The 23,085-nt window shown below is 61.2% G+C and overlaps 3 protein-coding genes across 4 annotated transcripts in view; all 3 read left to right on the top strand.

The window, feature by feature from the left end:
- LRRC4B (leucine rich repeat containing 4B) overlaps positions 1-3,862 on the top strand; it is a 42,244-nt gene extending 38,382 nt beyond the window's left edge. For both annotated transcript variants that reach the window (XM_061139893.1, XM_061139892.1), the window contains exon 3: positions 1,337-3,862. In XM_061139893.1, the coding sequence (XP_060995876.1) occupies positions 1,337-3,190 (1,854 nt within the window). In that variant the 3' untranslated portion in view covers positions 3,191-3,862. The remainder of the gene's footprint in view (positions 1-1,336) is intronic.
- Positions 3,863-7,153: 3,291 nt separating this feature from the next.
- Positions 7,154-9,891, top strand: ASPDH (aspartate dehydrogenase domain containing). The gene is made up of 7 exons (XM_061139956.1): positions 7,154-7,212; positions 8,110-8,254; positions 8,516-8,600; positions 8,689-8,838; positions 8,921-9,141; positions 9,210-9,364; positions 9,796-9,891. The coding sequence occupies exons 1-7, from the start codon at positions 7,158-7,160 to the stop codon at positions 9,837-9,839; spliced, it is 855 nt and encodes a 284-aa protein (XP_060995939.1). The 5' UTR covers positions 7,154-7,157; the 3' UTR covers positions 9,840-9,891.
- A 399-nt stretch (positions 9,892-10,290) lies between these two features.
- JOSD2 (Josephin domain containing 2) lies at positions 10,291-14,876 on the top strand. Its single transcript, XM_061139983.1, has 5 exons — positions 10,291-10,458; positions 11,075-11,234; positions 12,755-12,880; positions 14,287-14,481; positions 14,609-14,876. Exons 2-5 carry the CDS (start codon positions 11,089-11,091, stop codon positions 14,706-14,708), a joined length of 567 nt encoding a protein of 188 aa, XP_060995966.1. The 5' UTR covers positions 10,291-10,458; positions 11,075-11,088; the 3' UTR covers positions 14,709-14,876.
- The last annotated feature ends 8,209 nt before the right edge of the window (positions 14,877-23,085 follow it).

Genomic DNA, 23,085 nt, shown 5'->3' with positions numbered 1-23,085 from the left:
CAATCCCTGGGTAGGGAAGATCCCCTGGAGAAGGAAATGGCAACCCACTCCAGTACTCTTGCCTGGAAAATGCCATGGACAGAGGAGCCTAGTAGGCTACAGTCCATGGTGGTCACAAAGAGTCGGACACGACTGAGCGACTTCACTATGTTATGGGTAGTTTGGGGACTTTCGACAGTTGCATTCACCTTTGTAACCACCACCCCAACTAGGGGCATTTCTATCAGCCCAGGAATCCTGTTCCCTCGCGGCCCTTTGCAGACTGTCTTCCCCCTGCTCCGGAACATACACACACACGTGGAATGGACAGGGTTCTATGGCACATGCTCCTTTGGGTCTGGCTGCTTTCACCCAACCTGACGCCCGTGAGATCCATCCAAGCTGTTGTGTCCAAAGTTTGTTCTTTTCCCTTGCTGAGCTGTTGTGTCCCATCCTGCAGACACAGAGTGTGGCTCCATCACCAGGTGATGGGCCCTGGTTCATTTCCGGCTTGGGCTGTAACAAACACAGATGCTGTGAGCACCCATCACAGGCTTTTGGATGGACATCTGCTGTCCTTTCTCATGGGGAAATACTTGGGAACTGGAGGGGCCGGGTCCCAGGTAACTAACCTCTCTGCTTCACTTTATAAGAAGAAAGCCTCAAACTACTTTCCACAGTGACCTCATGATCTTACAGCAAGGATGGAGACGCGGGGAGTCGTCACCCGCGCCAGCACTCAGAGCTCTTTGATCCAGACATAGAGAACAGACTCCTGGTTGCCAAGGGAAGGGGATGGGTTGGGAATTTGGGATTAGCAGATGCAAACGATTATATATAGAATGGATAAACAGTGTCCTACTGCATAGCACATGGAACTATATTCAGTATCCTGTGATAAACCATCATGGAAAAGAATAGAAAAAAGAATGCATGTTGTGTATATATATTTATTATTTTTCATATATATGAATATATACATGTATTTTTCATGTATCTATTAACTGAATCACTGGTTTACAACAGAAATTAACCAGCCATGAAAAGTGTTAGTCATTCAGGGTGTTTGACTGTCTGCAACCCCCTGTACTATATAGCCCACCAGGCTCCTCTGCTCATGGGCTTCTCCAGGCAAGAATACTGGAGTGTGTTGCCGTTCCCTTCTCCAGGGGATCTTCCCAACTGCGGGATCCAACCCAGGTCTCCAGCACTGCAGGCAGATTCTTTACTGTCTGAGCCACCAAGGAAGCCCAAATCAACCATACTTCAATAAAATAATTTAAAAAAAAAAACCCTCTGTGGTCCACCCAGTTAGTGTCAGTATCACCGATGGTGTTTCCCCTCCCCCCGCCCCCAGGTGATCCGGACGGACACGTTCAAGCACCTTCGGCACCTGGAGATCCTACAGCTGAGCAAGAACCTGGTGCGCAAGATCGAGGTGGGCGCCTTCAACGGGCTGCCCAGCCTCAACACCCTGGAGCTGTTCGACAACCGGCTGACGACGGTGCCCACGCAGGCCTTCGAGTACCTGTCCAAGCTGCGCGAGCTCTGGCTGCGGAACAACCCCATTGAGAGCATCCCGTCCTACGCCTTCAACCGCGTGCCCTCGCTCCGCCGCCTCGACCTGGGCGAGCTCAAGCGGCTGGAGTACATCTCGGAGGCGGCCTTCGAGGGCCTGGTGAACCTGCGCTACCTCAACCTGGGCATGTGCAACCTCAAGGACATCCCCAACCTGACGGCCCTGGTGCGCCTGGAGGAGCTGGAGCTGTCCGGCAACCGGCTGGACCTCATCCGCCCGGGCTCCTTCCAGGGCCTGACCAGCCTGCGCAAGCTGTGGCTGATGCACGCCCAGGTGGCCACCATCGAGCGCAACGCCTTCGACGACCTCAAGTCGCTGGAGGAGCTCAACCTGTCCCACAACAATCTGATGTCGCTGCCCCACGACCTCTTCACGCCCCTGCACCGCCTGGAGCGCGTCCACCTCAACCACAACCCCTGGCACTGCAACTGCGATGTGCTGTGGCTGAGCTGGTGGCTCAAGGAGACGGTGCCCAGCAACACGACGTGCTGCGCGCGCTGCCACGCGCCCGCCGGCCTCAAGGGGCGCTACATCGGCGAGCTGGACCAGTCGCACTTCACCTGCTACGCGCCGGTCATCGTGGAGCCGCCCACGGACCTCAACGTCACCGAGGGCATGGCCGCCGAGCTCAAGTGCCGCACGGGCACGTCCATGACCTCCGTCAACTGGCTGACGCCCAATGGCACCCTCATGACGCACGGCTCGTATCGCGTGCGCATCTCCGTCCTCCACGACGGCACGCTCAACTTCACTAACGTCACCGTGCAAGACACGGGCCAGTACACCTGCATGGTGACGAACTCGGCCGGCAACACCACGGCCTCGGCCACACTCAACGTCTCAGCCGTTGACCCGGTGGCGGCTGGCAGTGCCGGCAGCGCGGGCGGCGGCGGCGGTGGGGGCGGCCCCGGGGGCGGCCCCGGAGGCGGGGGCGGCGGCTACACCTACTTCACCACCGTGACGGTGGAGACCCTGGAGACGCAGCCGGGAGAGGAGGCCCTGCAGCCGCGCGGGACCGAGAAGGAGCCGCCGGGGCCCACGACAGACGGCGTCTGGGGCGGGGGCCGACCCGGGGAGGGGGCCGGCCCGGCCTCCTCGTCCACCACGGCGCCCGCCCCGCGCTCCTCGCGGCCCACGGAGAAGGCGTTCACCGTGCCCATCACGGACGTGACGGAGAACGCCCTCAAGGACCTGGACGACGTCATGAAGACCACCAAGATCATCATCGGCTGCTTCGTGGCCATCACATTCATGGCCGCCGTGATGCTCGTGGCCTTCTACAAGCTGCGCAGGCAGCACCAGCTGCACAAGCACCACGGGCCCACGCGCACGGTGGAGATCATCAACGTGGAGGACGAGCTGCCCGCCGCCTCCGCCGTGTCCGTGGCCGCCGCCGCCGCCGTGGCGGGCGGGGGTGGCGTGGGCGGGGACAGCCACCTGGCCCTGCCCGCCCTGGAGCGCGACCACCTCAACCACCACCACTACGTGGCGGCCGCCTTCAAGGCGCACTACAGCAGCAACCCGAGCGGCGGGGGCTGCGGGGGCAAGGGCCCGCCCGGCCTCAACTCCATCCACGAACCTCTGCTCTTCAAGAGCGGCTCCAAGGAGAACGTGCAAGAGACGCAGATCTGAAGCCGGGGTTGGGGGGGATGGGGTGGGCCCCCCAAGGGGGGAGGGGCTGGGGCCGGACCGGGACCCTCCCCACAGCCCCAACCCCGCACAGGGGAGGTTGGGGCAGGCAGCTCAGAGCCCCCACCCGCGTCCGGACCCCAGGGCGGCTCTCCAAGCGAGGACAGGGTGGGGCCCCGGGAATGGAGCCCCCCAGGGGTTCCGGGCCTCGCCCCGCTCCCTGGCGATGGGAGGGGACGCAGGAGGGGAGTGGCCAGAAGCCTCCGCCTTTCCTCCTCGCTCTCACGAACAACTGCTCCTGGCCCTCGGCGTTCCAGGGGAGAGAGGAGCTTTTTTGAGGGGTGTCCTCTCCCCTCGCCCCCAACAGCCCTCCTTTTACGGTTCATTTTTTGCAGTTTGACGCCTGTCCCCCGACCCCCACCCCCGCCCTATCCTACCCCTAACCCCCTGGAAACTGAAGAGACGGCCACACGGTCAGAGCCTCCGGACACCCTGGCCCTGTCCCGGGGGAGTCCACTCCTGGCCCCCAGGCCCCCGTGGGCCGGGGATGGGGCGGCGTCAGCCCGTCCCCCACAGTTATCCCCAACCTTCTCCTGCCCCACAGACTCTTTTGATACTGAAGGGAGGTTTGCGTCAACGACTACCTGCTCTGTAATTACTTTAAAAAAAAAAAAAAACATGGAAAAAGTAAAAAAAAAAAAATTTTTTTTGGTCATGGAAGCATGGAGGAGAGAGAAAAAAGGGAACGTGGGTGGGCAGCTAAATGAGAAGATGGAAAACTCCAGGCCCCATCGGGAAGGTCAGCAGGGGAGCTGGTGCCTCCAGGTGGTCTTAGACCCTTACCCTTTCACCCCTGAGGCCCCAGAGAAGGGCTGGGCCGCCCAGCGCACCTGGCATTGTGTTTAATCTCCTTGCACCTCTTAGGAGGCATGTTCTGGGATCCTCTCCCCTCACCTCCCACCTCACAGCAGGAATCCAGGGGGCTTGTTTCCTGGGGCTGCCCTTTCAAGGTACCATAGAGTGGGTGGCTCAGAACCACAGCAATTTAGTGTCTCAGTTCCGAGTCCAAGATCAAGGTAGCGGCAGAGCCATGCTCCCTCTGTAGGGAAGGGTCCTTCTCCGCCCCTTCTGGCTTCTGGTGGCCCCAGGTGCTCCTTGACTGGTGGCGGTGTCACCCCAGGCTCCACAGGGCATTCTTCTCCCGTCCCCACATCACCTTTCCTGTGTATCTGTGCCCAACTCCCCCCCCCCTTCTATGAGGTGGTGGTTGTTTAGTCCCTGTGTCGTGTCTGACTTTTTTGTGACCCCACGGACCGTAGCCCTCCAGGCTCCTCTCTCCATGGGACTTCCCAGGCAAGAATACTGGAGTGGGTTGCCACGCGCTCCTGCAGGGGATCTTCCCAACTCAGGGATGGAACCGGCATCTGCTTGGCAGGCAGGTTCTTTACCACTGAGCCACTTGAGAACCCCTCTTTATGAAGACAGCAGCCATATCGGATTGGGGACGACCGGCTCCAGCATGATCTCAGTCATCTGCAAAGACCCTGTTTCCTACTAGGGTCATATTCACAGCTCCTGGAGGCGAGGACACAATTCAGCTCATCACAGAGCCAAACCTGAGAGGGTCTGTCTCCACTGCAAACCCATTGGAGACACTGCCTCTGGAGAAAGCTGGCAGGGGAGGAAAGGAGGGGCATGAAGGGTGCTCAAGCTGCAGCTGGGGCCTGCTGGGCATGAGGGGGCTGCACTTCTGCCTGGTTAACTCAGAGGCACAAGGCAGAGTCCAGGCCCGGGGAGTAGGCGAGGGCTATATTGTAGCTTTCCAGGTGGCACTAGTGGTAAAGAATCTGCCTGCCAGTGCAGGAGATGCAAGAGACGTGGGTTGGATCCCTGGTTGAGGAAGATCCCCTGGGGGAGGCTGTGGCAACCCACTCCAGTATTCTTGTCTGGAGAAGCCCATGGACAGAGGAGCCTGGCTGGCTAGAGTGCATGGGGTCACGAAGAGTCAGTCACGATTGAAGTGATTTAGCAGGCTCGGACGCACGGTGTAGTTCAGAAGGGCAGGGGCCGCACACAGAGTCCTCGGAGAGATGAGAGCCAGCCAGTGGCAGCAAACGCCAGAGGTTGGTCAGGCCAGCGGGCAGATGCTGGTGGGGCCAGAGGAGGCCAAGGTGCCAGCGATTCAACCTCCAGAGGGTCCCCCAGGGCAGCTTTTGCGTGCTGTGCAGACAGGCAGAAGCCAGTGGAAGCAGGATAAGGCACTGCTCTGGGCAGACATCACTGCACACACACGGGGCTCGGCCCCAGCAGCGGCTCGGGTCTCAGCCGCCTTTCTCCCCTGCGCCCACCCTGGTCAGCGAACAGGGCAGGCCTGGCGCATGCGCAGGACGGCCGGACCCTATGGCGTCCACGACTGCAGGTGGGGCGCGAGGAGGGCTGGAAGCCCCCGGGACCGCACCCAGGCCCTGTATGCTCCCAGAGGGCCTGGACTGGGTCCATGCTCCTGGCCCTCCGCCTCCACCCCGCCTGTTTCTGACCCACAGAATCTTATCTCTCCCCCACCTGGGGCTCTTAGAGCAAATTCTTCACTTATCACCCGTGGCAGCCGCCTCTGCTGCGACGTGTCTGGGGTCCCCGGCCCTATTTGTCAGGCCTGTCTGCTGGGGACTCTCCTCTCAAGCTACGCCTGGCCTCCCCCTGGCTCCCTCTTTCAGGCTCAAGCTCTCTCCCTCTCTCTCTCTCTCTCTCTCTCTCTCTCTCTCTCTCTCTCTCTCTCTCGTCCTCTCTCGGGGCCCATCCTGGTTGCTATGGCAACGCTGCAGCGGGTACCAGGTGGTGGTTGGGGGCAGGGAGCCAAGAGTGCCGCAGCCTCCGCCATTTCCGATGCCAGGCACCCTCGAGGCGCAGTGGCGGGGGCTCATGGTCGGGGGTGGGGGGGCACTCGGGGCCTCCCCAGGCCTTGCAGGTTTCTCGTTGGCCATGGGAGGTGGCAAGAGGGGAGGTACGAGCATGGGAGTGAGGATATAAGGTGGCGTCCTGGCTGGGGGAGGGGAGGGTAAAAGGTGAGAAGTCAAGGTGAACAGAAGGATGATCAGACTGGCGGGAGGCAGGTTTGGAGAGGGGCTGCGAGCGTGGACCCCTTCCATGGGAGCTGGGAGGGGGGGCGCTTGGGGGGGGGGGCCGCTGAGGCTAGGATGAACGCATCTCCAGCTCCTGCTGCCTTGTGGGGAGATGGGCATGACCAGGCCAGGCCTCCCTCGGACTTTGCGGGAGATGAGGGCCCGGCCTGGCTGGGGACGGAATGGTAGCCAGCCCAGAGGAGGCAGGAGTAGGAGCTGGAGGGATGGAGATCCAGGAGAAGGTGGAGAGACAGCGATGAGAGTGAGAGACACACGAGATGGAGACAGAGAACCAAGGGAGGAAAACGCTGAGGAGGAACGTTGACAAGAACCCCGGGTGCCAAGGCACCGGTGGTGGCTGGGGTGGGGCAAGGATGGGGACTGGAAATACAGAAGCAGAAGCAAGGGGACAGACAGAGCCCAGAGTCCAGCATCACCATCTCCTCTCCCCTGCTTCCAACCCTCTCTACCCCCAACCCAAGCAGGATGCAGTTTCCATGACAACCTGGCTGGCCAGAAAAGGGGGGCAGGGGACTGCAGAGGAAATTTTCCACATCAGCAGGAAGACAGGAGGACGTGATGCAGAGAAAGAACAGGCTAGACTGGGGGGGGGGGGCACGATGCAGGGTCCTAGAACCCCAAACCATCTTGCCTACTGTCCCCAGAATCCTCCTTTTGCCCCCATGCAGCACCCCCTCACCCCCACCTCTGGGCCACCACAGGGAAGGGGGAAGGTTCAGGAGAGGACCGAGGGTCAGAGTCCAAAGATCAGCCACTGCCCAAACCTCGTGTGTGGGGTGAGAGGGGCAGCAGGCAGTGGAGCTCAGACGCAGACCACTGAATTCAAGGGCATGGCCCTCGACAGGGTCCCGAAGAAGGTGGGGATAGTGGGCTACGGACGCCTCGGTGAGTCCTTGACTGTCCGGGGCCTCTCCCCAGGGTCCTTTCTGGAGCCTCAAAAGCCTGTGTCCTCCACCAACATTCCTTTCATCTCTGTCTTGATCTGTGGCCTGGCTGAGTCTGCCTAAGCGTGTTGCACTCCCCACCGCGGGTCTCCGGCCCCTCAGGGTCTCTGCCCGCAACCTGTTTTTGTGCCCCCCCCCGCCCCCGATCCCTGTCCTCCTCTCTGGGTCCCTGTCCCCTCTGAGTCCCTGTCCCCCTCTCTCTGAGTCCCTGTCCCCCTCTCTCTGGGTCCCTGCCCCCCTCCCTCTGGGTCCCTGTCCCCCTCTCTCTGGGTCCCTGTCCCCTCTGAATCCCTGTCCCCCTCTCTCTGGGTCCCTGTCCCCCTCTCTCTGAGTCCCTGTCCCCCTCTCTCTGGGTCCCTGCCCCCCTCCCTCTGGGTCCCTGTCCCCCTCTCTCTGGGTCCCTGTCCCCTCTGAATCCCTGTCCCCCTCTCTCTGAGTCCCTGTCCCCCTCTCTCTGAGTCCCTGTCCCCCTCTCTCTGGGTCCCTGCCCCCCTCTCTCTGGGTCCCTATCCCCCTCCCTCTGGGTCCCTGTCCCCCTCTGAGTCCCTGTCCCCCTCTCTCTGGGTCCCTGTCCCCTCTGAGTCCCTGTCCCCCTCTCTCTGAGTCCCTGTCCCCCTCTCTCTGGGTCCCTGTCCCCCTCTCTCTGGGTCCCTATCCCCCTCCCTCTGGGTCCCTGTCCCCCTCTCTCTGGGTCCCTGTCCCCCTCTCTCTGGGTCCCTGTCCCCTCTGAGTCCCTGTCCCCCTCTCTGTGGGTCCCTGTCCCCCTCTCTCTGGGTCTCTGTCCCCTCCCTCCTGAGTCCCTGTCCCCCTCTCTCTGAGTCTCTTTGCTTCTCCCCAGGACAGTCCCTGGCCTCCCACTTGCTGACTCAGGGACCAGAACTGGGCCTAGAACTTGTTTTTGTCTGGAACCGTGATGCAGGACGAATGGCGGGGAGCGTACCCCCTTCCCTCCAGCTCCAGAATCTTGCTGCTCTCGGAGAGAGGTCAGTGACCTCGCCATGAGAGAGCAGGACTCTCTGAAACTCTTATTCTGGCCTCCTTTAAGTGCTGTGTGCTCTCAGGCAAGGCCCTTACCCTCTCTGGTCCTCCCTCACCCAAACGTGAAACAGGACAAGCCTCCGTCCTATTTCCCCTCCCAGGCCAGAGTGAAACATGACGGGCCTCCACAGACTCAGGGAACCTGGGGAGCGGGGGGAGGACCGATACCTCTTCGAGGCCTTCCCTGCCTCTCTCCCGTCTCCCAGGCATCCTGACCTTGTGGTGGAAGTGGCCCATCCCAAAATAATCCAGGAATCTGGGGCAGAAATCCTGCGCTATGCCAATCTCCTGGTGAGCCCCGCCTCTTCCGCCTTGATGCCACCCCACCCTAAAGTGGGATCCATCTCCTGACCTCAGCTCCCCGCTTCATCTGCCCCAGGTAGGGTCCCCCTCAGCCCTGGCTGACCAGGCCACAGAGCGGCAGCTCCTGGAGGCCTCACATCGCTGGAGCCACGCTGTGTTCGTGGCCCGGGGGGCCCTGTGGGGCGCGGAGGACATCTCCAGGTTGGACGAAGCCGGGGGTCTCCAGGTGAGGGCCCGCTGCACTCCCCGGGAATCAGAGGTGGCCAAGAGGCACACCCAGGCTCCCTAACCCCAGCTTTCACTTCCAGAGCCTCCGTGTCTCCATGGCCACACACCCCGATGGCTTCCGGCTCGAGGGACCGCTGGCTACGATGCGCAGCACCGGGCCTCGTGCCGTGCTCTATGAAGGCCCTGTACGGGGGCTCTGCCCCCACGCCCCCCGAAACTCCAACACCATGGCGGCCGCTGCCCTGGCCGCCCCCAGCCTGGGCTTCGACCGTGTGATCGGGGTGCTTGTGGCTGATTTCAGGTGAGCGGAGCTGAGTGGGGTCTGGGCTGGGGCCAGACCAGCTAGACTGACCACCCTGCTTGCCCCAGCCTCAAGAACATGCACGTGGTGGATGTGGAGCTGAGCGGACCCCCGGGCCCCACAGGCCGAAGCTTCACTGTGCACACGCACAGAGAGAACCCCGCAGAGCCAGGCGCTGTCACCGGCTCTGCCACCGTCACCACCTTCTGGCGCAGCCTCGTGGGTACGGCCAGGCTCCTCCTGGGCACTAGCGGCCCCTCTCCCCAAGCCCCAGGCAGAGCTTGAGTCTCAGGCTTTCTGAGTCTGCAGTTCTGATTCCGTCTCTATCGACTGATCTTTATTTCTGAGTTTCCTTAACCTTCTTCTCCACGAGGTTGAGTCTTTATAGATCTCTCGCTCTCTCCAAGTCTCCTCTCCCAGCCTCTGTGTCCCCGTCTCTCGGGGACTCTAGCATGTGAGTCTCTCCATCTGCCAGGTCTCTATCCCTCTTCCTCTAGGTTTTGGCCCCTCTCTCTGGGTCTCTGTTCCCCTCTGAGTCTCAGTCCCTCCCTCTAGGTCTTTCTCCGACCCCACGGTGATCTGTTCCTTCTTCCAGGTGTCTGTCACTCCTCATCTCTCTGTTTAAGCCTTTCATTCCCTGTATCTCTCCCGCAGGCTGCTGCCAGCTCCCCTCCAAACCGGGGATCCATCTCTGCTGAGAAGCCTCCCCCTTCCAGAGAGGACATCCTCATCTCCTTATTTACCTCCCACCATCACCGACCCACTGCTGTCCTGGCCTCAGTGTCCTCAGACATCCCTCTGGTCTCAGTAAATAGTGGAGGCTTTTCTCCCTGCGTGGTCTGGTGTCTGATCACTTTCCCTTCCGTGACGTCACGCTGCATTATCACACTAGGCATGACGCCAGCCCAGGGAGAGGACGTACAGGGAAGTAACACCCCTCGAACCTATCGCGAGAGCCTCCTCACTAAGTTTCCCAGAATCTTCCGAGCACCAGGGGGCGTGGAACTGTGAGAAGGAGAGGAACGATTTAGGGCACATTTCCGGGACTCTTCGAAGGGCTGACGGAAGTTGTAGTCCCGCGTTCTCGGGGCGACAGCGGACTTCCGGGCCACGCTGCCCGGACGTTCCGTGAGGAGCTCGCGCTCTCGCCGGGGTCGCCGGGAATCGTAGTCCGGCTCGCGGGGGCCGCCGGGAGCTATAGTCCGTCCCACCTGCCCAGTCAGCGCTGTGCGGCCCGCCCTGCGCTCTCGGAGCCCGGAGCCGCCGCCCGGGGGGATGCGGGAGCCCCCGGTTTGGGGGAACAGAGAGGCAGGCGGGGTGAGGGGCGTTTCCAGGCAGCGGGACGGGCGAGCGCCATGGTTGGGGTACAGGTCGGGGAGACAGCTCTGTTACTCGGTGTCCGGGAAGGGGGCCCTGTTGCCAGGTGACAGGAGGAGAGAACTCTGCTGGTTGGTGACAGGGGAGGGGAGTCTTCTGTTGCTAGGCGACCAGAAGAGACCCTGTTACCTAGAGACGGGGAGGAGGCTTCCTCTATTGCTAAGTAACCAGAGGAGAGCCTGGTTACCTAGTAGGGGGCGAGTGGGGGAGGGGGGAGGAGGCTCCTCTGTTGCTAGGTAACCAGAGAGGAGGCCTGTTACCTAGGGACAGGGGAGGGGAGTTCTCTGTTGCTAGGTGACCACCACAGGGACCCATTCACTTAGGGATGTGGCAGGGGCGGGGGTGGTGGTCCTCTGTTGCTAAGCGAGAGAAGAGAGAGCTTTTTTCCTAGAAATAGGGAATGGAGGTACTCTGTTGCCAGGAGATCGTCAGAGTCAGGGGCCCCTCAGGCTGCCCGAGCCCCCACTCAATGACGGTGCCCCCAAGGGCCTGCTGGCAGGTTGGATTTCCAGATCCCAGACTCCTGAGCACCTTCTCCCCCCACCCCTCCAAGCAGGAGCCGAGGACGGCATGTCCCAGGCCCCAGGAGCTCAGCCAAGCCCGCCCTCCGTGTACCACGAACGGCAACGCCTGGAGCTCTGTGCCGTCCACGCCCTCAACAACGTCCTGCAGCAGCAGCTCTTCAGCCAGGAGGCTGCCGATGAGATCTGCAAGAGGTGACCATCACCCACCCCAGCCCCTGGAGAAGCAGGGCTCACGGAGGCGGGGACACCCACCTCGGTCTCGGAGCAAGGCCTGAGGGAGAGCCCTGCAGCTTCCTGCTGCCCCATCCCCTGCCCGGCTGGACTCCCGGACTCAGAGGCCGAGATGTTACCCAGGCGGCTACGCACCCCGCTGGCCTCAGCCCCTGACCTGGCCTCAGCCTTTTACCTCTGCCCTCATCCTCACTCTCTTCCCACCTCCCAGCTTCTGGTTTATCTCCTTCAGTCCCGGCTACACAGGGCTCCAGCACTGCACCTGCCCCTCCCCCACTCCCAGGCCTCCCAGGGCTCCCCCAGCACCCCTGGCAGAAGCCCCAGGCTCCGCACCCAGCCTGATAACAAAAACCCTCTGTGCTGTGGTCCCCACCCATCTCTGCAACTTCATATCTCACTGCTTGCTTCCAAACAAATTCCCCTCTAGTCTCTGAATGAGTGCCACATGGTGCCCCTGGGCCTTTGCACAGGCTGTTCTTTCTGCCTGGCACAGCTCTCTCTTCTTGGCAGCCTGGAGTGCCGCCTCACTATTCAGGATTTCAAACATCACTTCTCTGTTATCTCTCTGCCGAGCCCCTCCTCTCTGGCCCTACTGCCTTCTGGACCCTCCCCTTGGCCTCCAGTCTCTCCCCTCCCGTCAGTCCCCCGTGTGATCCTACTCCCCCAGATGACCCTTTCTTCCCATCTCTTGCTCACAGCCCTCCCGTGCCTCCACCCCCGCCATCCTCAGGCCGAGTCCCAGCCCCTCAGACTGATTATTTTAGAATGTATTCAGAACAGGAATCAATCAACTCTTTCATAGCTCGCCATGCTGGATACTCAGAGATGAGTCCGCTGTGAGCCCCTGCCCTAAGGGAAGCCAGGGAAACAGATACACAGAAAAAGAATACACAACTTTCCCCCTCTCCAGCCCCTCCCCCTGCCTTGCCCCCCAAAGGCCCAGAGACAGAACAAAGTTGCCTTTGTCTCAAGGAGGCGGGGCCCAGAGAGACAAGCGGGCTGGGGGACAGCTGGAGGGAAGGCGGGGTGCAGGAGCATGGGAGATGCGGTGGGTCAGGTGGCTGTAAGGAATGGGGCAGGCATGAAGCCAGGAGGCCAGCAGGGCCCAGATCCTGCCAGGCCAGGCCGAGGGGCTGGGGTTCTCTCCTGGGGTGACGGGGGTGGCAGGGGCAGCACTGGGTGTAGGAGGAGCCCCTAGGAGGGGGGAGATTGGAAGCTGGGTGAGGGTCCAGGAGGAGGAGGGCAAGGCCTGAGCAGAGCTGTGGGTGGGGGACACGGCCTACTTCCCTGAAGACAGAACGAGAGAGTCGGGGGACAGGAGGAACATGGCTGGGGGTGATGAGTCGGGCAGAGGGTTGAAGAGAGGGAACAGTCCCAAGGGTGGGTGACTCACGGACCCTGGGACTCTTTGGCTCTGTGGGGGAGGGGGCGGCCCTCTCAGGAACCCCCAACTCAGGAGGCCCTGACCACCTCCCAACCAGGTTGGCCCCAGACTCCCGGCTGAACCCCCATCGCAGCCTCCTGGGCACCGGCAACTATGACGTCAACGTGATCATGGCCGCCCTGCAGGGGCAGGGCCTGGCCGCTGTGTGGTGGGACCGAAGGAGGTGCGGACCATAGCGCTGCGTCAGGCGTGCTGAGCTGGGCGCGGTGGGTGCGGTGCGACGGTGGCCTGTGGGGGACAACGCAGGGGGAGGGGACGGGTGGATGGGAGGGAGGGAGGAAGGGGTAGACAGGTGGAGGGTTTGTAGGGGTGGATAACAGGTGGCTGGCCGGCTGAGGGCTCGGGAGGTGGTAGAGGGATGGTCAGGGGGTAAGCTGATGGATGCATGATTGGTAGGTTGATGGGTAAGTGGATGGTGAATGGGCAGATTGGGTGATGAGATATATGAATGGATGGGTGGTTGAGTGAATGAAAGATCAAGGATGGATTGTTGATACGTGTGGGTGCATGCTCAGTCACTCAGCCATGTCCAACTCTTTGCGACCCCATGGACTGTAGCCCGCCAGGCTCCTCTGTCCATGGAATGTTCCAGGCAAGAGTACTGGAGTGAGTTGCCATTTCCTGCTGCAGGCCAACCCAGGGATCAAACCCGCATCTCTCATGTCCCCTGCTTTGGCAGGCGGATTCTTTACCCCTGAGCCACCTGGGAAGCCCTCAGTTGATAGGCTGCTGCTGCTGCTAAGTCGCTTCAGTCGTGTCCGACTCTGTGCGACCCCATAGACGGCAGCCCACCAGGCTCCGCCATCCCTGGGATTCTCCAGACAAGAACACTGGAGTGGGCTGCCATTTCCTTCTCCAATACATGAAAGTGAAAAGTGAGAGTGAAGTCACTCAATCGTGTCAGACTCTTTGCAACCCCATGGACTGCAGCCCACCAGGCTCCTCTGTCCATGGGATTTTCCAGTCAAGAGTACTGGAGTGGGTTGCCATTGCCTTCTCCAGTTGACAGGCAGTAGATAGCGAACATCCTGGATGGACGGATGGAAAGAGCGGATGAAGAGTTGGGTGGATGGTGGAGGAGATGTTGGGCTGTCAGCTGGCTGGCTGCGGGTTGATTGCATCAGTGGGTGGCTGAGTGGGTCAGTGAAGAGCGTGGATGGTAGGTGACTGTTCTATGGCTGGGAGGCTTGGATGGGTGGGCGGTGTATAATGGGTGGATGATGGATGATGGTAGATGTGTCAGGAGTGAATGGGGAGAGGGTGGATGGTGGAGTTGTTGGGCAGGTGGTGCTTGGGGGCTTGGCTGGGTTGGGTACATGATGCGTGGGTAACGAACGGGCAGGTGGATGGGGGTGAAGGGTGACTTGTTGGGTGGGTGGCCTGACTGGGAGGTCTGGGTGGGGTGGGCAGCAGGTGAGTGGAAGGAAGCAAATGGTGGGCTGATGGAGGCGAGTCCCTGGGTGGGCTCGGGTGCCCACCGCCGCCACCAGCCCGGGCCCTACACACCTGGCCAGCAGGCACCCGCCCAGGGCCGGGGCTCTGACCGTGGCGCCCCCGCCCCACCCGCAGGCCCCTGTCCCAGCTGGCGCTGCCCCGGGTGCTGGGGCTGATCCTGAACCTGCCCTCGCCCGTCTCGCTGGGGCTGCTGTCCCTGCCCGTGCGCCGGCGGCACTGGGTGGCCTTGCGCCAGGTGGACGGCGTCTACTACAACCTGGACTCCAAGCTGCGGGCGCCCGAGGTGCTGGGCGACGAGGATGGCGTCAGGTGAGGGCTGGGGGCGGCTCCAGGGCCAGGGGCCACGGGGAGGCGGCCTGTCCCCCCCCCCCCCGCACCCCCACCCCCCCCCCCCACCCCCCCCCCGCCAGGCCTCAGCCTCCCCGTGTCTGCGCAGGGCCTTCCTGGCGGCCGCGCTGGCTCAGGGCCTGTGCGAGGTGCTGCTGGTGGTGACCAAGGAGGTAGAGGAGCAGGGCTCCTGGCTGCGGGCAGACTGACCCCAGGAGGAGGGGAGCACGGCTGCCCTCCCAGAGCGGCCCCCGCGACCGCGTCAGCCTCCCAAGCAAGCGCCGGGGGGCCGGGGCAGGACACCTCGTGGACCCAGTGGAGGCCCCGCCCCCTGCCCCGTATCCCCGCCCCGCCTCGTGCTGCTGCTGCCTCAATAAACCTGGTAATTTGCTCCCGGCCTGGCCCGTGTCTCACCAGGGACCCCTCTCCTTCAGTTACTCAGGGTTATCAGAGACCTAAGCGGGTTAGACTACCTCCTGGGACGCACTCACCTCTCAGGGCCTCGGTTTCCTCATGGGGGTGGGGCGGGGACGCACTGGGAGAAAGCAATGCAAATCCTTGCCTTCTGCATCCCAGAGGGTATGGGGAGATGAGCCCCACGGAGAAGGCAAGGGTTGACTTCTCAGCGCCCAGCTTGTCCAGCAACTGGCAGTCGTGGCCCCAGAAGACATCCCTGACCTCATCCAGGAACCTGCGAGTCTGGCTGAGCTGCTGACCTCAAAGGCGGGAAATTGTCCTGCGTGGTCTGCATCAGCCCAGTATAATCCCGAGCGTCCTTAGACGTGAAGGAGGCAGTGGGACTTGCCTGGTGGTGGTTCAGTATGGTTAAGACTCTGCGCTTCCACTGCAGGGCGGGGGTTTCAGTACCTTGTTGGGGAACTAAGATTCCACACACAGTGCAGTGCGGCCAAAAAATAAAAAATAAAAAAAAAATGGAAGAGAGGCAGGAGAGGAGAATCCGAGAAAGATGGGTGATGAAGACGCTACATGGGAGACTCGGGGTGGGGCCTGGGGGTGTCTTTGAAGACGAGAGGGGGTCACGAGCCAAGAAAAAGGCAGCCTCTAGGAGCTGGAAGTGTGAAAATGAACGTGTCAGTCTTTCAGCCTTGTCCCATGGACTGCAGCCTGCCAGGCTCCTCCGTCCATAGAATTCTCCAGGCAAGAATACTGGAGTGGGTTGCCAGTTCCTCCATCAGGGGATCTCCGCGGCCCAGGGATGGAACCTGGGTCTCCCTCATTGCGGGCAGATTCTTTACTGATTGAGCTGTGGGGTCCTGGGCAGGGCTGGCTCTAGGAGGCTGAGGGGATTGCTCTCCAGGGAGCCAGTAGGAAGGGTGGGAGGGGCCATTCCAGAATTAGAAACAGCCCCCAAGGAGACCTGGAATGTTGAGGGAGGCAATTTCTCCAGTATCTATCTGAGGAGGTGATTAGAGATAAGGGTAGATCCTGGCAGGCCCACTGCCCACAGGGCCTCCAACAGCAGCTGGAGGGCTGGACCTGGCCCAGGATGGGGCTATGAGCAGGGGTGGGGCGGGTCGGTCCTGGATACAGAAAGACCCCTCTGGGGCCACGTAGGGGCAGGCTGGAGGCCCAGGAGGAGGCTGAGGGTCCCCGTGGGAGCAGATGAGGCCTGAGCCAGGACCCTGCGGGCAAAACAGAGGTGACAAGAGGGTCAGGGCACACTCTGCAGGTGAGGGAGCAGGCAGGGAAGGAGGGACCCCAGGGTCTGGCTCTGGGGGACCATGGGGCGACCCCACAGCGGCTGCTGGGGGCGGGGGGGGGGGGGTGGGATGCAAGGGGTATGACAGGCCGGGTGACATCAGGAGAGGAGGACCCGGGTCAGGGACTCAGGAGATGGCTCTAGGGGTCACGGGCCTGACCCAGGAGGGGTGAGCTTAAGGGCAGGAAGTGAGCAAACGTGGGGAACCTCATTAGGTGCCAAGCAGAAATGGGGGACCCAGAGGCTGTGGGCAGGGAGAGGCAGGCAGCGCCCCAACTCGGGGTGTCTCCCTACCCCCACCTCAGGATGCGCTCCACCCAGCAGTAGATTCATCCAAGGTGGGGAACACAAGAAGGAAGGCAGGGAGCAGATGCTGGCAGGACGCAATGGCCAGCCATTGCGGGGGCACTCAGGCTTGGTGGATTCTGGCTCCCAAGGCTTCAGAGGTCAAAGGGCAACTGGTAAACATGAAAAGTAAAGCTGCACAAGGAACCTCCCTGGTGGTCCAGTGGCTAAGACTCCAGGCTCCCAATGCCAGGGGGGTGGGGGGCAAGGTTCAGTCCCGGTCTCCCCGGTCGGGAACTGCATCCCACATGTAGCAACTAAGAGTTCATATACCACAGCTGAGACCCGGAGCAGCCACGCGTATAAAACACAGTCAAGCAGTGCATGTGGGGAAACTGCCAGGCTCCCAGGACACCCCAACGCCAGGGGTGCCCCCCAGGCCCCACACTCCCCCCATCTGGCCCTTCCTCAGTGCCCCTGTCTTGGGCTCTCTTTCCGGGTGTCTCTCTCTCAGCCTCTGTCTGTCTGTCTGTCTCCCTGGGCCCTCTGTAGCCCACTCCCCCACCCCGTGCCTGTCGCCTGTCCCATCAGGTCCCAGACAGCCTGGCGGGGCTCCCTGAGTGTTTCTATTCCTGGGCCTGAGTGATCTTCCCAGGTGCCTTCTCCACGGTGGCCTAATATGGTCCGAGGAGCGGGAGCTTCGGGGCAGGGGGGTGGGACCCCGGGGGTGGGGACGGGTGGGGGCGTGGGGGTCCAGCATCCTCCCTCCCTCCTACTCCCAGCCCCACCTCAGGTGATGATCCCTCCTGCTCTGCACAGGCTAGAGCACCAGCAGGCTGGGCCGGTGCATAGGTTGAGTGCCTACTGTTTGCCTCTTAGGGTGGGTGCAGGACCACCCCACCGCAGCCTCTCTGGCCCCCACCTGCTGCCCCTGCCCCGCCCCCGCTATTCACAAGACTGAGTCAGGCTGTTCCTTGTCCCCAGGATGCCCCCAGCCAGGCTGGTCCCAGAGCGTCAAGTGGTCGGGGGGGCTCCTGGGGATCCCCAATTTCCCGTTAGGGGCGCCCCAGGCAGACCCACGGGGAGTGTCAGGGCCTGCGGGGCTGCAGGAGGGGAAGGGGCAGCAGGTGCAGGGGGAGGTGACAGCTCGCGCCCCCCGGGCGCCAGACCGACAGCTGAGGCCCGATTTAGCTCTCTGAGCCCGGGTCTGGCCAGATAAGGCCGTGGGGGGGGGGGAGGGTGCAGCCCCGCCCCCCGGGACGCCCCTTAAATCGCGGTCGGGCCGCGGCGGGGCGGCCGCCGGCGATGCCAGGTGAGAGGGGCCGCGCTCCTTCCTGCCTCCCCGCGTCCCACCCGCCCGGCGCTGCCCCCTCTCTCCGGCTCTCTCCTCTCTCCCTGCGGCGCCCTGCTCTCTCCCTCTGCCTTTCTCCGTCTCTTCGCATCTCGGACCCCCGCCCCCGCGGCTGTTTCTCCCCATCCCGTCCCTGACTCTGCCTCCCTTCCCCCGTAATCTCTCTGGGCTTTGTCTTCCCACGTCTCTCTCCTCTCTCTTCATCTCTTTCTGTCTGTCTGTCTGTCTCTCCCTTTGCACCGCACAGCGGGCAGGTTCTCAGTTCCTGACCAGGAATCCAGCCCGCACGCCCTGCAGTGGGATCCCGGAGTCTTAGCCACTGGACTACCAGGGAAGTGCCCTCCCTGTCTCTTTCCACTTCTTTGTCTCCGTGGCTTTCCCCGCTCTCTTGCTTTCTCTCTCTCTCTGCCCGCGCCCAGCCCTTCTCTCTGCACCTCTCTCTGCATCTCCCACCCTTCTGCCCATCCCTCTCCCGTCTCCCCAGTCTGTCTCCATCTCTCTCCTCGCTTCTCTCTGCGTCTCTCTCCATCTCTCCCTGCCTCTCCCAGCCTCTCTCTCCTCTCTCTGACCCCGCCTCTCCAGCGCCCGGGATGGAGCCGCCCCGGGGCCTCTGCCGCGGTTCTGCTGAATAAAGCTGTGTCTATCCTCACCTCTCCAAGTCCTCTCGCCTCCTTTCCTTTCTCACCCCTCTGCCTCTGAGCTCAGCAACACCACCCCTGTTCTGATCCCAGGGGTGGGAGGGGGTAGTCGGGAACCCAGGGCTGAGGTCAGGGTTCCTGCCTCCCAGAGAGACCACCAGAAACGGGCTGAGAGCCAGATGGAAGAGATGGGGAGAAAGGCAGAGAGATGTGTGCAGAGGCCGACCCGGAGACAGTAGGGGACAGGGACCCAGAGACAGAGGCAGACCAGCTGGGCGCCATGGACTCAGAGATGGGGAGGGCCGGTGATGGTGCAAGACCCGGAGACTCAGAGGCTGACAGACACACAGCAGGCAGTGCCCGCGTCCCTCCAGACACAGCAGACGGGGCTAGTAGCCACCCCCCAACCTCTGCCAGGCGGTGCCAGGCCCCAAACAACGGGCCCTTGTCCCACTCTGTGGTCCTCGGGGCAGCTGGGGTGGGGGGCCACCAAAAGCCTGACTTCAGCCTCCAGCTTCAGACCCCCCTACACCCGCCTTCTGGCCTTCCTGCTGGGGTCTCCACCCCCTTGAGCCTGCTTTCTGCTCTGCAGGGGAAGGAGCCAGGCATTTCTGGAGCACCTGCTGGATGCACCCGGAATGCCTCCGTGCCTGTCCTGACACCCCCTTCCTCCGTGCCCTCTGCTTCTTCCTCCTGAACTCCCAGCTCTCTTCCTTGGAAGAGATGGGCACTTATTAAGTTCCTACAGTTTGCCAGGCAGTTCCACACACTGTCCCTGCACCTTCTTCTCTCTTTGTTCTCCCATCCATTCCACCGTGTTTCCTTTCCCTTCCTCCTGAACTGCCTGGTCTCTCCTGCAAGGAAATGGGCATGTATTGAGCACCTACTGTATGCTGGGGAATTTACAAACCCTGTCTCTTCTTACACTCTTTTCTTCCCCAATTCCTTTCTTCTCTCTCTATTCATTTCCTCTCCTTTCTGACTCTGCTTCCTCCTAGGGGAGGGAATGAACATATAATGAGCACCTACTGTGTGCCAGGCAGTTTACACACTTTCTCTCCCTTCCTCACACTCTCTTCCTCCTCTGTTCCTCCTCTATCCTCTCCTTGTCTTTCTGGGCTCTCTGCTCTCTGCCAAGGCAAGGGACACACATTTATTGAACACCATTGGAGAAGGAAATGGCAACCCACTCCAGTACTCTTGCCTGGAGACTCCTATGGCAGGAGGAGCCTGGTGGGCTACAGTCCGTGGGATCACAGAGTGGGACACGGCTGAGCGACTTCACTCCCACTTCACTGTGGTATACCAAGCAATTGCTTGCTCTTTCTCGACTCTCCTCTCACCCTCTCTTCTCCACGGACCTGTGGTCTTTCTTTCTGCTCTCTGCCAGGAGAGGATATGGCATTTATGGAGCACTGATTGTGTGCCTGGCAGCTTCCCTCCACTCCCCCTGCCCCTTGACACTCCCTGTTCCTTCATCTCTGACTTCTCCTTTTTTCTGCTCTGTCTGCCCTTTCTTGGGGATGAAAAAGCAATTATGAAGCACCTACTGGATACCAGGGCTTCCCCTGTGGCTTAGCTGGTAAAGAATCCGCCTGCAATGCAGGAGACCTGGGTTCAGTCCCTGGGTTGGGAAGATCCCCTGGAGAAGGGAAAGGCTACCCACTCCAGTATTCTGGCCTGGAGAATTCCATGGACTGTATATCCATGGGGTCGTGTTTACCAGGCAATTAACACTTCCCCCACCCTACGCCCCCAGCTCATCTCTTGCTTCTTTCTTCCTGCTCCTCTCATTTTGCCACCTTCCCTTCCTGTGCTCTCTGGGCCTTCTTTGGGGAAGGGAACAAGCATTAATTGAGCACCTCCTCTTTGCCCCATGGTTTACCCGCACTGCCTCCTCTGCCATCACCTCCTCCCTCCTGCTCCATCCTGTCACCTCCTTGGCCAGCCTTGCTTTACACGTGTCTTCTTTTTCCTCTTGCTCTCTCTCTCGTCCAAGGAAGAAAATGTGCATCTATTGAGCACCTCCTGTGTACTTCACCTGCACAATAGCATGTCCTCTCCTCATTTTCTCTCTTCTTCCCAGCTCCTTGCTCCAGCTTCTCCCCTCCTCTCTGCCCCTTGCTCTCTCCTGGGGGAGGACTGGGCATGTATGAGCGCCTGCTGTGTGCCACTCCTCCTATCAGCTGTCTGTCTGTCCTGGCTTGCCTCACAAGCCCGGCTCTCTCTTCTCTCACCCTTCTTGGCTTGCTTTCCTCATCCTGGTTGCCTCCTCTGTCCCTGCACCCATGGAGGGGAGTGGGTATTTATTAAGTGCCCACTGTATTCCCACTACCTACACTACCTTTACCTACACTGTCTCCTTCCATCACAGCTTCCATTCTCTCTGCTGGAGCCTCATCTCTCCTCTCCTTTTCCTCCTGTCTTCATTCTCCCGGGAAAAGAACGAACACTTAAGAGCACCCACTGTATGCCTGGTTCTTTCCACCCCTGGCCCTCTCTCCACAGGCTGTGTTTCTTGCTGTTTTTCCTCCGTGCTGCTGGTTTCTTCATATTTTTTCTGACTTGGCTTCTCTCTCCTGAAGAAGGGAATGAGCAGGCATTGATTGAGCACCAACTGTGTGCCAGGCTTTTTCCATAAAGCACAGTGTCCCACCCCCCACACTTGGCTGTCTCTTCTCTCCCTTCCTGCTCTCCTCACTCTCCCCCAGAAAAGGGAAGGGGCACTAATTATGCACCAACTGCATGCTGGGCGACTCACACTGCCACCTCTCCTTAGATTTTGTGTCCTCCCCTGCCCCTCCTCTCCTGTTCCCCTTCCTTCTCAGTGGTGGAAGTTCTCAGTTTTCCAGACACAAGGGGTCTGGGCTCTGTAGGAAGGGCCCATCGTCCTTGCCCCCCACCCCTTGGTGCTGGGTGAGGCCAGCTGATGAATGATGGGGGTCCAGCTGGATTTCCTCATTGGGGGAGAATGTATGGGTCATAACAGCCACTGCCTAGGGTGTGGGGTCGGGGAGCTGAAGGAGACCAGGAGGGAGAAGCAGGATAGAAGGTGCTCATTCTTCCTCTGGTGGTGAAGTCCGGTGGTTAGGTCCCCAGGTGCCGCAGTCTGCCCCCAGCCCCCGCCTTTCTGCTTCCTCCCCCACCCCCACCCCCACCCCAGGAAGCAGCTGAGGAAACTGAGGCTCTGATGAGGGTGGAGGGGGTGGGCGAGAGGACTCCTGATTCTCTGAGTCCTGACTCACTGGGGGCCTGTGTCTCCCGCCCTCCGTGAGCCTGGCTGAGGGCCCTTCTCTCCCTGGGTCTCCGTCTCTCTTCCCTGCCTCTCCCTCTGACCCCTGTCTCTCCACTGGTCCTTCCCCGTCTCCCTCTCTCTCTCTCCTCCCTCCCATTCTCTGGGCCTCATGCTCTCTGCCCCCCATCTTTTTTCTCTTTCTCTCCTGCTCCTCTGCCTCACACACAGTTTCTCAGCCTCGGTTTCTCTGACACACACACACGTTCCTGGATGAATCTCCCCCACACTGGTTTCCGTTGCTCACACCTTCTTGATAAGGCCTTTCTCTTCAACCTCTCTTCCTCCGGCCTCTCCTCCCCCGTCCCCATCCTGACCATCTCTACCTCCTGTCCGTTTGTCTGTCTCTCCCCACAGACCCGCCCCCAGGCTCCTCTCACCCCTGTCTTGCACCCTGATCCTCAGTTTCCCCCTCTTGAATTCTCTCTCTCTGTCTCTCTCTCTCTCTCTCTCTCTCACACACACACACACACACACACACATGCTGCTTCCCCACCGGCCCTTGTTTCTCTTCCTTAAACCGTGTTCCTGTCCTTCTTTGGGCTCCCCTGGTGGCCCAGATGGTAAAGAGTCGGCCTGCGATGCAGGAGACCCGAGTTCAACCCCTGGGTCAGGGAGATCCCCTGGAGGGGAGCGCGGCAACCCACTCCAGTGCTCCTGCCTGGAGAATCCCAGGGACAGAGGAGCCTGGCGGGCTAAGTCCGTGGGGTCGCGAAGAGTTGGACAGGACTGAGCGGCCCTCTCACCTCTCACTGAAGCCTCTCCTGCTCTCCCCTCTCTCCCCACAAGGCTCCTGCTGCCTTCCCGTCCTGTCCTCGCTCTTGCTCCCACTCGGTTTTCCCTGCATCTTCTTGTTTATTTGGCTGCAGCACGCAGGACCCTTAGTTGTGGCGTGGGAACTCAGCTGCAGCAGGTGGGATTGGTTCCCTGATCGGGGATTGAACCTGCGCCCCCTACACTGAGAGCTCAGAGCCTCAACCACTGGACGCCCGGGGAGGTCCCTCCCCGTGTCCTCTTTTCACTGGTCTAGTCCTCCGCTTTCCTCCCCCCTTCTCCCCCCTCCCCACCCCGCTCCTGGCATTGCCCTTCCTGCCACCCTGTCCGCACTCACGCCCTCCTTTCCCTGGGGACAGCTGCCCACAGCCCCCTCCCGAGCCCCTCAGCTGTCCCTCCTGGTCTCTCCCTCCCACACCTGCTCCCGCACATCTGGGGTTGGCAGCCTCTCCTCCCTGCCCCGCCCCGGCTCCTTCCGACTCCCACAGCGGGGGAGGCCCCTCTGCTGACCGCGTGTCCCCACGTG

Source organism: Dama dama, chromosome 4, assembly GCF_033118175.1.
Source record: "Dama dama isolate Ldn47 chromosome 4, ASM3311817v1, whole genome shotgun sequence".
Taxonomy (NCBI): domain Eukaryota; kingdom Metazoa; phylum Chordata; class Mammalia; order Artiodactyla; family Cervidae; genus Dama; species Dama dama.
Note: the sequence above shows the minus strand (reverse complement) of the source record. Positions and strands in the feature narration are given on the sequence as shown.